This window comes from Atta colombica, unplaced genomic scaffold, assembly GCF_001594045.1.
Source record: "Atta colombica isolate Treedump-2 unplaced genomic scaffold, Acol1.0 scaffold96, whole genome shotgun sequence".
Taxonomy (NCBI): domain Eukaryota; kingdom Metazoa; phylum Arthropoda; class Insecta; order Hymenoptera; family Formicidae; genus Atta; species Atta colombica.
In genome coordinates, this window is record NW_017259590.1 from 114,348 (window position 1) to 127,764 (window position 13,417).

The 13,417-nt window shown below is 34.2% G+C and overlaps 3 protein-coding genes across 4 annotated transcripts in view; 1 reads left to right on the plus strand and 2 right to left on the minus strand.

The window, feature by feature from the left end:
• Positions 1-1,092, minus strand: part of LOC108693726 (SLIT-ROBO Rho GTPase-activating protein 1-like) — a 79,911-nt gene extending 78,819 nt beyond the window's left edge. Inside the window, exon 1 of the mRNA XM_018202828.1 lies at positions 772-1,092. Coding sequence (XP_018058317.1) covers positions 772-850 — 79 coding nt within the window. The 5' untranslated portion in view covers positions 851-1,092. The remainder of the gene's footprint in view (positions 1-771) is intronic.
• A 1,666-nt stretch (positions 1,093-2,758) lies between these two features.
• LOC108693649 (DNA polymerase eta) lies at positions 2,759-6,399 on the minus strand. 2 transcript variants are annotated; one of them, XM_018202693.1, is made up of 8 exons: positions 6,354-6,399; positions 6,142-6,282; positions 5,766-5,900; positions 5,366-5,574; positions 5,119-5,285; positions 4,798-5,021; positions 4,569-4,692; positions 2,759-4,454 (listed from the first exon to the last, which is right to left on the minus strand). In XM_018202693.1, exons 2-8 carry the CDS (start codon positions 6,276-6,278, stop codon positions 3,000-3,002), a joined length of 2,451 nt encoding a protein of 816 aa, XP_018058182.1. In that variant the 5' UTR covers positions 6,279-6,282; positions 6,354-6,399; the 3' UTR covers positions 2,759-2,999. The 2 variants fall into 2 exon arrangements, with proteins under 2 accessions (XP_018058182.1, XP_018058181.1); XM_018202692.1 differs by having other exon boundaries at positions 6,142-6,374.
• A 987-nt stretch (positions 6,400-7,386) lies between these two features.
• On the plus strand, positions 7,387-13,239 carry LOC108693673 (protein arginine N-methyltransferase 1). The gene is made up of 8 exons (XM_018202729.1): positions 7,387-7,447; positions 8,530-8,856; positions 9,085-9,260; positions 9,333-9,491; positions 10,047-10,234; positions 10,366-10,592; positions 11,471-11,830; positions 12,541-13,239. Exons 1-8 carry the CDS (start codon positions 7,435-7,437, stop codon positions 12,648-12,650), a joined length of 1,560 nt encoding a protein of 519 aa, XP_018058218.1. The 5' UTR covers positions 7,387-7,434; the 3' UTR covers positions 12,651-13,239.
• Positions 13,240-13,417: the final 178 nt, after the last annotated feature.

Below are 13,417 nucleotides of genomic sequence, written 5' to 3' on the forward strand. Positions count from 1 at the left end.
GTCTTACCTTGGTTCTATATTCTGTATTATAGCAAATCGATCGTAGGCTCGTTGCAATAGTCAATTTGTCTTACTCTAATTCTACGTTAAATTCGGTTCGGAAGCACAATTGAAAAGCACAGATTTCAACTTGACATCGACACCGTGTATACCAAAAGTACTTTAGTCGCAAATCGACATCGTGCATACCAAAAATACTTTGGTTGCAAATCGATCGCAAGTACAATTTTAAAATTGACGCTTCAGATTGGCTGCTGCAACAAACTCGCGATTGACTTGCAACACGTATCAATCAAAATTATAGTTTCGAATCCAACTCAACGTAGGATCGCAAAGAATTAAAAAAATCACAGACATGCTCCCTACTTTATATTGTTCCGATATTGAACAACTTTGTACACACTGATATACTCTTTTTTTACAATAATGTAATACTTTCAAAGTGCGACGAGTGCATAATACTTTCAATATGGTTCCAATGATATTCGAGATCGTTTAAGTATAAAAGAACAATTCTTTTATGACAAGATTTACCACGACTCGAAAATTCGTTAATATTTGAGAAAAGCTGCAGTACCCTATGACTATTCTCGCGAAAGCGTTATAGCTTTTTAATACGGTAATGATCGATTATTGGAAAATGTTTATTTTAGGAAAACACCTGATAAGAGCGAACCTATTGAAATTCACATCTCGCACATAATAAGTATACAAGTATAATAAAGTCGCAAAAAAAAAAAGAAAAAAAAGAAGTGTTGAATGAAAGCTTACTGTTAAAGATGAGTAGCTTCCGCGTGGAACCAAGCCGCTTGATGGGTGACTTGACGCCGTCGATCTCCTCTTCGTCCATGATCCCGCGCGCGCCGGCGACGACAATGTGCGGACCTTGATTTCCTCGGCCTCGGGCTTTCTCTTTCTCTTTCTCTTTCTCACGGGCAAACGGCCAAACGCGCCCGCTCGCGTGCACCGTACGCACTCACACGCACTTGCGTAGCTTATATACGACAATATGACGCGACGCTACACTACGCGATGCAATACATACATAACGCGCGCACGCTGCCAGTTGCGCGTTCTTTCTATTGCCGCGCGCGAACGACAAACGGAAGCCAAACCGAAGGTAGATGCGAAACGCGCGCGCGCGCGCGCGCGCGCGCGTGAGAGATGGGGAGAGAAAGAAAGAGAGAGAGAGAGAGAGAGAGAGAGAGAGAGAGAGACTCGCCACGTTCAGAGTTCAGAGTGTTCTCCCGAGCGCGAGCACACGACTCACACGAGACGCTCCTCCACACAGCCGTGCCTCCACCGTGCCTGTGCGTCGGAACCGGTTTACGGTGAACGGCCGATCTGTCAGTCAGCCGTTAAATAGGAGAAAAGAGCCGAATAAAATGCGACCGTTTTCGTATGGATATATATGGAATCCGATTCTTCAAACGTGCACTCGCGAATCGCGTTTATTCGCCGCGGTTCGTAGCGCTGCACGAGCAATCGGCGAGAACGGTGGAGCGGAACCGATTACCGATCTATGATTACTCCGAAGTCGCGAGTTAGCCGAGCCTGTACCCTACTTAGTTACTTGGCTACTTAGCTAGGCAGCTGACAGCCTGGCAGGCGCCCGATCGAGACGTTACGCTCAATTCGACTGACTGAGATGACTGAGGTCGATCGTGATGAGGTACAGGCCGCACAAGAACGCCAAGTACGTTACTTGAACGGCTACTCGCCGCGTAATGTCTGCCTGTCGGTGTCGGTTCGCCGCCTTGGCTGTCCTCGAGGCGGTCGCGGCGTGGATATTCTTGGACGACGAACATATATTAAAGTCAACTTCGAAAGCTCTCCACCACTGCCGCCACCGCACCGGTGCCTGCCGTTCGAACGACATCGTCGTGTTCGGATAGAACGCGAGTCGCGTCTCGCTTCTCGTTGCCTGGCAACCAATAAAAAATAATTGCTGCGCTCGAGCGGTTCAAGTAACCGATGGAATCACTGCCGCCATCTCTTGAAGAACATCGTACTAAACTGTGAGCGATTGCTGAAAATTCATTTCATGATCATGAAATTATCTCCACTATATCGATATTAAAACTGGTATTTGTAGTCGGTATTTGTGTTCTTATTTTAAAATCGTTTCAAGTAATGTCTTAACGTTAATACAGCTTTCTGATTGATATTTTAAAACTGTACTTTCTTACGATTTTAAATTAAATATAAGATCCGATTATGAATACTGATCTAAGCGCGAAGTTTATTATTTGAGATGAATCTGTCACACGTTTTTTACCGACAAGATATCCTTGTCATTTGAGAATGAATCTAATGTCAAATGAAGAGAAAACCATTAATAACTATCCATAAATAAAAAAATCCTATATCATGGCTAAATCAAATTTAGATTTCTAATTTCTCTTCTCTTATTTTCTAATGTGTATCAATTATAATCATATCTTATAATCTTGCTACATTGATTAAAAAACAGTTTACATACATGTCTACACGCGCACACGCAGCACAGGGTATTCGGTAAGGATCAATTAAAAAAAAAAATATATATATATTTTTTTTTTAATTAAATACACGAAGCAGATGTAAAAACTTTATATATTAAAATAAATGTTCTCAATAATAAAAAATCTATTTTGATAAAGCAGATAATATATCTTAAAATTTTTATCATTTTTATAAATTTTATACATATATGTATATACACTATTTTTTTAATTAAAGACATAAGGGCAGATATCAAAATAATATCAAAATATTTTTTTGATTGAAACTCAGTTTCAAAAATTTCTATATAACTATAACGGATTATATAATGGATTTTCTGCTTTTAAATTGGATTGTACATTTTTGCAATTATATGATATATACAAATATAAAATATTTAGCCTACAATTTTTTCTGTAATTACAATGTCATTGCGATCGCGATTGATAGAAAATAAATTATCATCGATATTATTGTTAGTAAAATATCGAAAAACACTAGATTCACAGACACAATCATGAGAGAAACGTAGTTGCCGATCGAAAATCCTTATTAGATTCACAAACATTTGACGTTTGACGCTTCGTGAAAACATTAACTTCATCATCCTCGAGTTTCCTTTTTGTGTTTTTATTCTCACTCGATGTCGGCTTATTAATCTCCTGATATAAGTTTTGTGCGACGTGGAAGTCTACATGTTCGCTGAACTTTGTTATAGGTATCATTTGATTGCACTCAGCACATCGCTCTAGAGGCACCTTATACTTGTCCGAGTTAGTCTTAATTAGGAAATTATACAAGGGGCTACGCTTCTTGTCACTCTTGCCAACGAGTGTAGCCTTGCTGGGTCTTCTTCTTCCCGTTTTCGGCAACTCCCAAGCAATCTTAATATTTTCCTGTTTCTTACCTCGCGATTTCATATACAATTTTGCTTCCTCCTGTAAATCGACTGGCAACAAAGATAGGATGTCTGAATCTATATCGTCCAAATCTGGGAATATTTCTTGTAATCGCATCAAAGGATCTTGTGCACAAGTCCTTTTGTTATTCTCCTCTGTAGGTTCTTCATTATTGCTATTTGCATGCATATGCATATGCCTTGTGGAAGGTGTTTCATAAACATTTACTTGTCTGCGTAAATCTATGTCGTAATCATCGATATTCTCGTCATTCACATTTTTTTCACTCGTATTAGACACAATCAATCGTTTTCTACACTTTGATTCTTCCATAGTATTGGTGCTTTCGTCAACATTATTATAACATTTTTTCTCCTCTGTCTTATATACATTCATAAAGAAAGAATTTTGAAAGTCGTTATTATTTATTACCATACCTGATAGACGTTTGTTCTTTGTTCTAGTCTTGTTGCGCTCATTACACACTTGGATTAGCTTGGAAACTCTTTTTGATGTAGGCGAATCCTCAGCGCTCATATTTAAGTTAATAATTCTTTTGCTTCCCTTCATCATCCCTTCATTTTCAGTTTTTGTGATTGATTCTTTGACTTTCTGAGATTTCTGTCTTTTATTTTCCAATGAATAAACTTCTTTGCTATTGAAAGGCGTCTTTTCTTTCGCTTCTGAATTGGACATCGAGTTCATCGTATCGATTTCAGTATCTCTATGTGAATTTAAAATAACGGTTTCCTCCTCGTCTTTTGGTTTGGTATTTTTAAAGAATTTTAAGAAGCTACCGCTCTCTTTCGATTGTACAAATTTAGTAACAGAAATGCCCATGAATGCTACCGGGTACTGCGTAGACTTGGTGATAACGTCCACGCATTGATTCGCCATTTTCTCTGGTTTGTATGAGTTTAAGGCAAGTGAACGCGTTTGGGATACAGTACTTTTGTTTTGATAATAATGATAAGAGATTACGAGTAGTGTAGCACGTCGTTGATTCTCCACAAAATCCTCTTCAAGCCGTTCGCATACTTCCGCTGCCAGATCCCCGGCCCAGTGCTTCAACTAAACATGAAATATATGCTTGTCGTGCAATCCGATAAACTATTTATAAATACGTGATATTTATATATATTACGTGACTTTATATAATGTTAGAATATTTTTTGATGATTTTACCACTTCTAATGAAGTAATAGCTTGCTTCCCAGGAAACTTTTTACACGCCCCAATGGACTTTGCTAATAGCCTGTTGGTGACAGGTTCGTCATCTATACCTCGAGCAATATTATATAGCCAGAATCTGAAGAATTAAAATTACGTTATTTTGAAAATTATGTTAGAAATGACAAATCATAAGTTATTATCATTGAAACTTTGCTCGCAAACAAAAAGCTTCAATACTTACCCTGTCTTTTCGTCAAAATGCTTTTTTAATTGTTCCAAAGAATATTGCAATAGGTCTCCCATAACTTTACAACCAAGAGACTCGACTACAACATCGCCAAACTTTCCACCGAAATTTCGGACCTTTTTCACTGGAAGCGTCGAATACAAGCTTGAAACAGCTGCTTCAGGTAAAATTGTTTGGCGATTTGGTTTATGTAATCCACATGCTAGTTTTGCTAATATCTATTAGTTGATCAGAATATTCGGTTAATATGCAAATCATTAACATGATACACAATAAAATACAGAGAATAGAAAAAGGAGAAAATAAAATATTAGCCTTGTTCTGTGAAATTCCAGCAGAACATTTGAATCCGGTTTCTCTATATATACTATCTCTTATCTCCTCAACTATTATGCCAGCTACGGCAAGTCTCTGAGCTTGATCATCGTGCAGTTCTTTAAAAGAGTCTAGTATCCAAGTATGTAGCCCTTTACATCTTTCCTCTGGAATGATAATGTATTTGTTTGATACGCGCAACATCTAAATCGTTCACTTCGAGTGTCAGGAGTAACTTTTACATTACCTTCGTCATTTTTATTAATTTCCGAATATCCTACAACATATGTATTTGCAAGAAATGATATTAGTTGTTTTGGAGAAACTTTAGATGCACCTATTCTCTTATCAACAATATCCGTAATGTCAAGATATGCCTCATCGACACTAGCACGCTCTATTACATTACAATGCTTTTTTATAACTTGAATAACCTCGCGGCCAGCTTTTCTATATCTGCGTGACACAAATTATTAAATTAATTAAATTGATTATGTATTGAATAATTTTTAATTATGCGTCTATGAAGACTTTGAAAAGACTTTGATATCAAAATAAAAAAAAAAATATCAAATTGAGTTATGATAGAAATACAAACAATTAACATATTATGTCCATAAAAATCTATTCTAACTGCAAATTATTACCTAGATGTATCTGCTTTTCCACGAAGGCATGGTACACTGACTAGAACTATATCTGGACATTTTTCTTTAGCTTCTTTACCTCTCATATGCCTAGTTACTCCAAAACTCCGTGCCTCATAATTAACTGCTATTATCCTGCAATTATATCAAATGTAACTGATATAATCATATCTAGTCCTAAAGTCAATAAATATAACACTTTTATACAAAAGAATTGAAATGAACCTATGATAAATCTTTTGGAGCTGAAGAAGACAGAATATGAGTACATTTTTATCAAGTTTTCAGGGTGGAGAGACATATTCGAAACAGTTACCTTGAAGTTTAATTTGAAAACGGTGCGAGTGACTGGATAAAATTAACAAATTCCGCTTACCCGCCCATCTCCCACTGATTATACTGGACAACAGCAAGGGGTTTTCCTTCATGTTGCGGTTGCAACTTGATTTCAACCTGACAAAAGAAGCAGTCCATGTCGATCAGAACAACGATCCTGTTATTCGAACTCGTCATTTCGCTAGAATATTTATAAGACTGATCATGAGATTGATCAGCATAAGGTTAATTAAAAGTAAATTCTCTGCATACATCGATCTGACGGATCTGATATTTGCTTAAATCAGAGAGAAATCTGAGAGAGGACATGAAAACCTTTTCTCCGTAACCAAAATGTCTCCGCATACTAATGCCCTCTGAAGAAGTAAATGTAAACTACACAATATCTACATTTTTGCGATGCTCCTGGTAGAAATAAATCGCTGGAATAATTAAAATCAAATAAAATAATATAGATTTCAATAATTTTAGCGATTTGTTTCCATTAACAATGGCAAAAAAAATAAATATTTTTTGATTGTTGTCTAGCTTACATCCACTTCTTCACAAGGCAGTAGTGCGCTGCCATGCATTTTGCGGTTACAAGGAAAAAGCCCTTGTAGGTCCTCTCTTAGGTTTCTCTCCGGCCTAGTTTCCACCGAAGCTCGATCCGAATCAGAATGCAAGAATCAACCAATCGAGTATTAACAGTCCCCTATTAAGGGCTCCGCACAATCAAAGGAATAGAGAACAGAATATAAGAATTTCAACCTATCAGAAATTATTTGAATGATTGTATGATTTCTGATAGAAAGAAGATTGAAATTCTTATTCTCTATTTTATTATGCGGAACTCCTTACAGTCAAACGAGTAATGTTCGATTGTAATTGGTTGAATCTTGTATTCTGACCCGGTTCGAACCTTCGGTGGAAACTAGGCCTCTTATAGCATACTGGAAACAATTAATTAAATTTGGGCTCAAATACTTTTCTGCGTATAATAATAGTAGCTACAACATAATTTCATGTTAAGTTAGTTTTTTGTGCGGATGACCATGGGTACATTTAGAACGACAACTCTTGTACCTGTTTGGTTTATATTTTTAGATCTAATGGAATATGCCAATCAGATGCAAGAGCTCAGTGAGCACTCATCAGTGATCGGTCATACTTCTGGATGCATGCCCCATGACTTTCACCAGTACCATCTCCACTGATCTCGGCTCTCGGCAGTCTCGACTCAAACCGCTCAAGTCGGGTCTTAATCGTTGACACGTGCTCGATTTAACTCGGAGCGTGACGGGGGGCTGCGTCGATTTTGTGGTTAACATCGTTTAGGAAGACAAGGCTTATCATGGCAAAATTGGGTAAAATATTACTGAAAGTCTTACGCAATGAATTGCAAAACGACAGGAAATAATTTCATGTTTAGTCTGCTTGCGCAGCAATCGGCAAAAAAGTCAAGTAGTTAATTTACGCGATGTAAATACTATTAGTGCCGAGACAGAGAGACACTCCGTCGTGTCTCCTGACTTCTTCTTATTGGCGTCTGATTGTGGAACATTTAGCTTGATGCGAAACAGAAAAAAGAGATTTATTTTATTTTTACACATTATATTAATTATATATATATACGCTGTTCATTTATAATTGACTATATTTTACGATAATTGTGAAAGAGTCGGGCTTCCTCATCGATTTTGATGAAATTAGATTTATTCGTCGCGTTTTTGCACGAAATGAACGAATTTGGCAGAAAAAGGTGTTACTCTGTCCTGTGAACCGAGATATTAAACATTAAAGTTGTCGATTGTTGAGGTTAGAAAATCTGTCAGTCGTAAAATACTGCGGTGCGAGCATGCGATTGTGATTACATTTTCATGTTCTGTGACTTCATGCGCATGTGTTTTAGTAGATATTTTTCCTGTAATAAAGGGTATGCAACATTTAAACTGAATAAAAATAATCAAACAAATCAAGTGCAATAGTAAAAAATTAGGGTAATTATTTAGAGTATTCCTCATATAAAATCTTAATAAAAAACTGCTTTACAAATACAAATTCACCACTTTACAAACAGTACAAACACTACTTTAAGAACACAAATTCACTATTAATTTAAACTTTAAAAATACAAAGTGAATTTATGTTTGCAAAACAATGAATTTTTTTTTATTTTAAAAGTAACCACAATGCATGCTCACTGCGCTTACATGCCTGTGATTTGTGACTTGATGAGATTTTTTAATTTTAATAATCATCTTTAATATTTAATATTTAAAACTTTAATGCTTAATATCTCACATCAGTTCGCAAGGCAGAGCGACACTTTTTCTGCCAGATTCATTTATTTTGTACAAAAACGCATTGAATAAATTTCATCACCTAATTTCATTGAAATCGGTGAAGAAGAACATCTTCTTCTTATCTACTTACTTCTTTGTTGTAGGACACAATGACATGTCAAGTGATAGCGACAGTGGAGATGATTGGGAGGAAAATGGTGAAGATTACTATAATATTTTGTGCCTGTTTTGTATGGAAAATATGAATGGATTTCCTTCTGCATTGGACCATATTGAAATCTTTCACAAGTTTGACTTCTGTGATTTTATAAAGAAACATATTCACGACACTTACTCTTATATCAAATTAATCAATTTTGTTCGTCGCAAGGAGATTTTACCAGAACAACTGAATACATTAGACATAGAGGCTTGGGAAAAAGACGAGTATTTACGTCCTGTTGTGGAAGATGATCCATGGTTAATGTATGGCGAGTATAAAGAAGCAAGGCTATTATTTTATTGATGGCATTATATTTTCCAAAATTTATAATTCTGGGTTTGGCATTCATGCCTATTGCCTTCTCTTTTTTTTTGTTTTTTTTTTGGAAATAGAAAAAGATACACTGACTTGAGTCAATGCTCAGAATTACAAATATTGTATTGTGTTACGCAGATTATGCACTGAGTTGCAAATTTTATTATTTAATATAATGCAGACATTGAAGATCTTATCAAAATTAAGGATGTGAATGAAGAAAGAGGTGTAAAACAGATGCAAAGTGATAACAGTGTGACTTTATCAGAGACACAGTATGAAGATATGAAAAGAATTATCAGATCACTCAAATCTCAACTGAAGGAAAGTGAGACAACATGTTTTCTAATAAAGCAGGTATAGCTATTATAATTATTACACATATTTCCATATGTAGCATAATGTAACGAATAAAAATTGCTTTTTCAGCAAATGGAGGAGATGAAAGAGAAGGCTCAGAAGTTAATACTGGGTGATGATTTAGATGAAAGAGAAAAGAACGCTCAGATTAATGCTCATAATTCTAACGCTGATGAAGGCTATTTCAATACATACAGTCACTTTGCTATACATCACGAAATGTTGAATGTAAGTTCTCTAACAGTACAAGACATCCTCGGGATGATTCCGACATATCCACGAATATGTTGGGACATATGTTGGGATATATTTAGGACAATATATTAAGATGAAAATTTCAAAATGTTTGGAAGAGCAAATGAGCACCTAAAAATATGCTAAATATTGTCAAAACATTCTAATCTGAGGTTTTAAAAATATCCATTTGTAATCCTTAGGATATATCTTTGAATCTTTCTGATATCCTAAAATTGTTGCTAAATGGCGTTATTTATCCAGTTGACCATTTTAATCACTTTCAATCTATCTTATGTGTCTTGCGTTATGAAATATTTGATTAATTGCATTTATTTCGTTTTTTATTAAAAGGAATTCGAAAAATATCTTTTTTATGCATTTGGTGTATATTTTTTCTTTTTTAAAGAGATTTTTTTTAAGTTCCTTAATCTTTATTTTTCCTTACTCATAAATTTATCCAACTCTAACTGAGATTACATTTCTTCAAAGTTCTTTTAAATTGATAGTATTTATCTATGAAAAAGTGATAGAAATATATTTTATTAGGATAAAAAACGAACGGAGAGCTATCGTGATGCATTATTAACAAATTCTAACAAATTTCATGATTGTGTAATGTTGGACGTTGGTTGTGGAACTGGTATCCTGTCGATGTTTGCAGCAAAATCTGGTTGCAGTAAAGTTATCAGTGTCGATCAGTCTGATGTGATATATCATGCTATGGATATAGTAAGGTGTATATATTTAATTAAAGTATATATAATAAATTGTATTGAAAGATTATATTGCAAATTAGATAGCTCCTATTTTCATTTAGATTTCATATGAGGAAAGTGTAATAATAAAATATATTAATTGATTTTAGAGAGAACAACCTCAGTGATGTAATCACTTTAAAAAGGGGTCGCCTGGAGGATATTAGTATAGGGGTAGACAAAGTGGATGCAATAATATCCGAGTGGATGGGATATTTTCTCTTGTTTGAAGGAATGCTGGACACAGTTATTTATGCTAGGGATCATTATTTAACGCCTGGTGGAACAATTCTTCCAAACAGATGTACAATTAGTATTGTGGGAAGTGGTGACACAAGTATGTGTTACAGTGTAATTCTTACTACAATAATATTAGCTAAATTTCATGACGAGAGATCTCGCGCGTATTTGAAAAATAATTTATTAAGCTCATACTTATAGTCGTATTTCTGCTGAAGAACATCTGAAACTGATCTTGAGACATGAAATAGTTTAATATATAATAGATGAATATTGAAAGTTGATTTGATATTAATAACTTCACATTAATAATAGCGATTCAAGTGAGGAACTGAGATGAAATTTGTTTTGAGATACAACTTGAATTTTCGCGATTTAATAAATCTTGAAATTCATGCGTCATTAACATGTCAATAATTTGATTTTGGAAAAGATTATTTCAAAACAATACTGTTAGAAATGTAATCATGAGTTTCCTTGCATGTAAATGAACGAAATTAAAAATATGATTGTACGAAATTAAATGAATGATTGAACTGAAATTAATTAAGTTATAGTAGTTACTTAATGTAATGAACGTGTATATTAAATTTAATGTAATGTCATGAAATTAAGTTCAAATTGTGTAATTTAAAACTATATTAAATTTCGTGAAATTTTTAGTGAAGCATAAAACATATTTTTATTCATTATCTTTATTCAATATTTTGTATCTCTGAAAGTTTCACACGTTTGAGAATCGTATGCTTCTCAGATTAATATAGTTTTATTTGATTTCTAATTAAGATATGACTATTGAATCGTTCGAAAGATCTTAAGAAAGAAAATTTCATTCCGATCATCTCACTTGATACGCTCTTGAGATGAGATTTGGGAAATGACTATAAATACGGGCCTTAAATGATTATTGCATAATCATATATTATTCAATTGTTTGTAAGCTATTCTACATAGATTACTATTGTTTTTGTGTAGAGAGATATATTGACTTGGTTGATTATTGGTCAAACGTATATGGTTTTAAAATGAGCTGTATGAAAGCGGAAGCGTTGCGTGAACCAAGTATAGAAATCTGTAATGTCGATGACTTGATAACGAGCATCGCCGAGATCCAAGCCTTCGACTTATATAAAGTCACCACGGATTGCGTGAATTTTTCATCTTCTTTCACGTTGAATGTGAAGAAAACAGGATCGTTAACAGCGATAATTGGTTATTTCGACATTTTCTTCGATCTCGACAATCCGGTTCATTTCAGTACAGGTCCCTATTCTACTCCGACACATTGGAAACAGACGGTATTTTCTTTAAGCGAACCCATTAGCATAACTGAAGGTAAGTTATATGTTTATTTACTACAGTTATAAATTAATATATTATATATAGTTAATATTATAATTATAATATTTTGTTTTGAATGTTTGTTTTAAAATATCATTTAAAATAAAATTTTATAATTATGATATTAATTGTAATTATATATTTTATATTTTGTTATGGTAATTGCATTTTATTTCAAATAACATTTTAATGTTTATATTGATTTTTCTTCAAGATAATTAGATCAAGCGAGACATTACCTTTTCACAATATCTTTGAGAAATCTTCGGAATTATTATAGAAATGCATGTTTATACAAAAAGTCATAAAATAGCGTTATTTAAGTTCGATTCAAATGTTCTTCTCGAATAAAATAATTAATCACTTTTCCGATTGTTGATAAGATAGATAATTACTTTATCTAGAAGATTGTGAAATATTTAAATCAGATTTTATTTACGTAATCTCTTTCTATGAAATTATATCTTTCTATGAAAACGTTCCTCTAATAATTTTTACTCTTTTTCGAGAATATTCGAGAAAAACGTATAGTCCAATTGTCACTTAATTTTTTATGTTATCTTATCAAGTTTCTTGGAAAGAAAAATAAATTGACGTAAATACAGATGATAAAATCTTTTAAAGTACATTTCGAAACGAAATACACAATACGCATTTATTATAGTTAAAATATAATATCTATATATTTATACTTTCTCTTATAGGTGAAGCTATAAACGGCACATTGGTCTGCCGAAGACACTGTAAGGACATCCGAGGCTTAATGGTCGTTATTCACATCAAAAATTTCTCTCAGACGTATTTTCTGGATTAAATAGCTTGTTAATAAGGGATTAATAATCGCATGTGCCAAGCTATCGGGAAGCTGTCGCATTATGATGCTTTGAATTTCGTTGAACGTTCTTTTCCACGAATGTTCGCTTAAGCTTTATCTCTCTTACCGTTTCCAATTTGAATCTATAATATATAGAATCTGTGCCCGTTTACTTAAGGGAATCCTAAAGATGATTAGTTGTATTTCACGCACATATACACGTAAATTTTTTTATTATAATAACGTTTTAATTAATAGACGTCTAAGTCCAATTCTAAGAACTCCACATTGTTTCTCCGTACAAACTACTAGTCTATGGACTATTATTTCGTAAGTTGTACAGCAGTTGTACAGATTGTACAGCTTTTTAAAACATATATATATACATGAAAGCGGAATTGCTTATCCACGTATCAAACGCGAAGCCAACATATATGCAAGAGAGAAAGTTATAACATTCCAAATGTTTGTGTAATCCGCATGCGTCAGTATCGTCATCGAATAAGTTGTATATTCAGGGCCTAAAAGGTTGCTACACTTTTTTTTAATGGGTTTTGGAATGTAATCTATTCATCGAGCGATTGATTCTTTTTTGCCGATCCATGAATAAGAATTAATCGTTCAGTGAATAGGCTGCATTCCGAAATCCATGGAAAAAGAAATGTTACTATGAAGTTGTTTAAAGGTTCTGACCGCTCTGGCACATAAAAATACTCAAGATGTTAAACTTAGAGCCTTTTTCACCAAACTCCCCCCCCCCCCCCCCC

Coding starts and splice junctions, on each gene's coding strand:
- LOC108693649 (XM_018202693.1), bottom strand. CDS start 6,278: ATGACGAGTTCGAATAACAGGATCGTTGTTCTGATCGACATGGACTGC. Junction 5,575..5,765: donor GGAAAAGCAGATACATCTAG/GTAATAATTTGC, acceptor TGTGTCACGCAG/ATATAGAAAAGCTGGCCGCG. Junction 4,455..4,568: donor CTATTACTTCATTAGAAGTG/GTAAAATCATCA, acceptor TTTCATGTTTAG/TTGAAGCACTGGGCCGGGGA.
- LOC108693673 (XM_018202729.1), top strand. Junction 8,857..9,084: donor TGATCCATGGTTAATGTATG/GCGAGTATAAAG, acceptor AATATAATGCAG/ACATTGAAGATCTTATCAAA. Junction 9,261..9,332: donor CATGTTTTCTAATAAAGCAG/GTATAGCTATTA, acceptor TTGCTTTTTCAG/CAAATGGAGGAGATGAAAGA.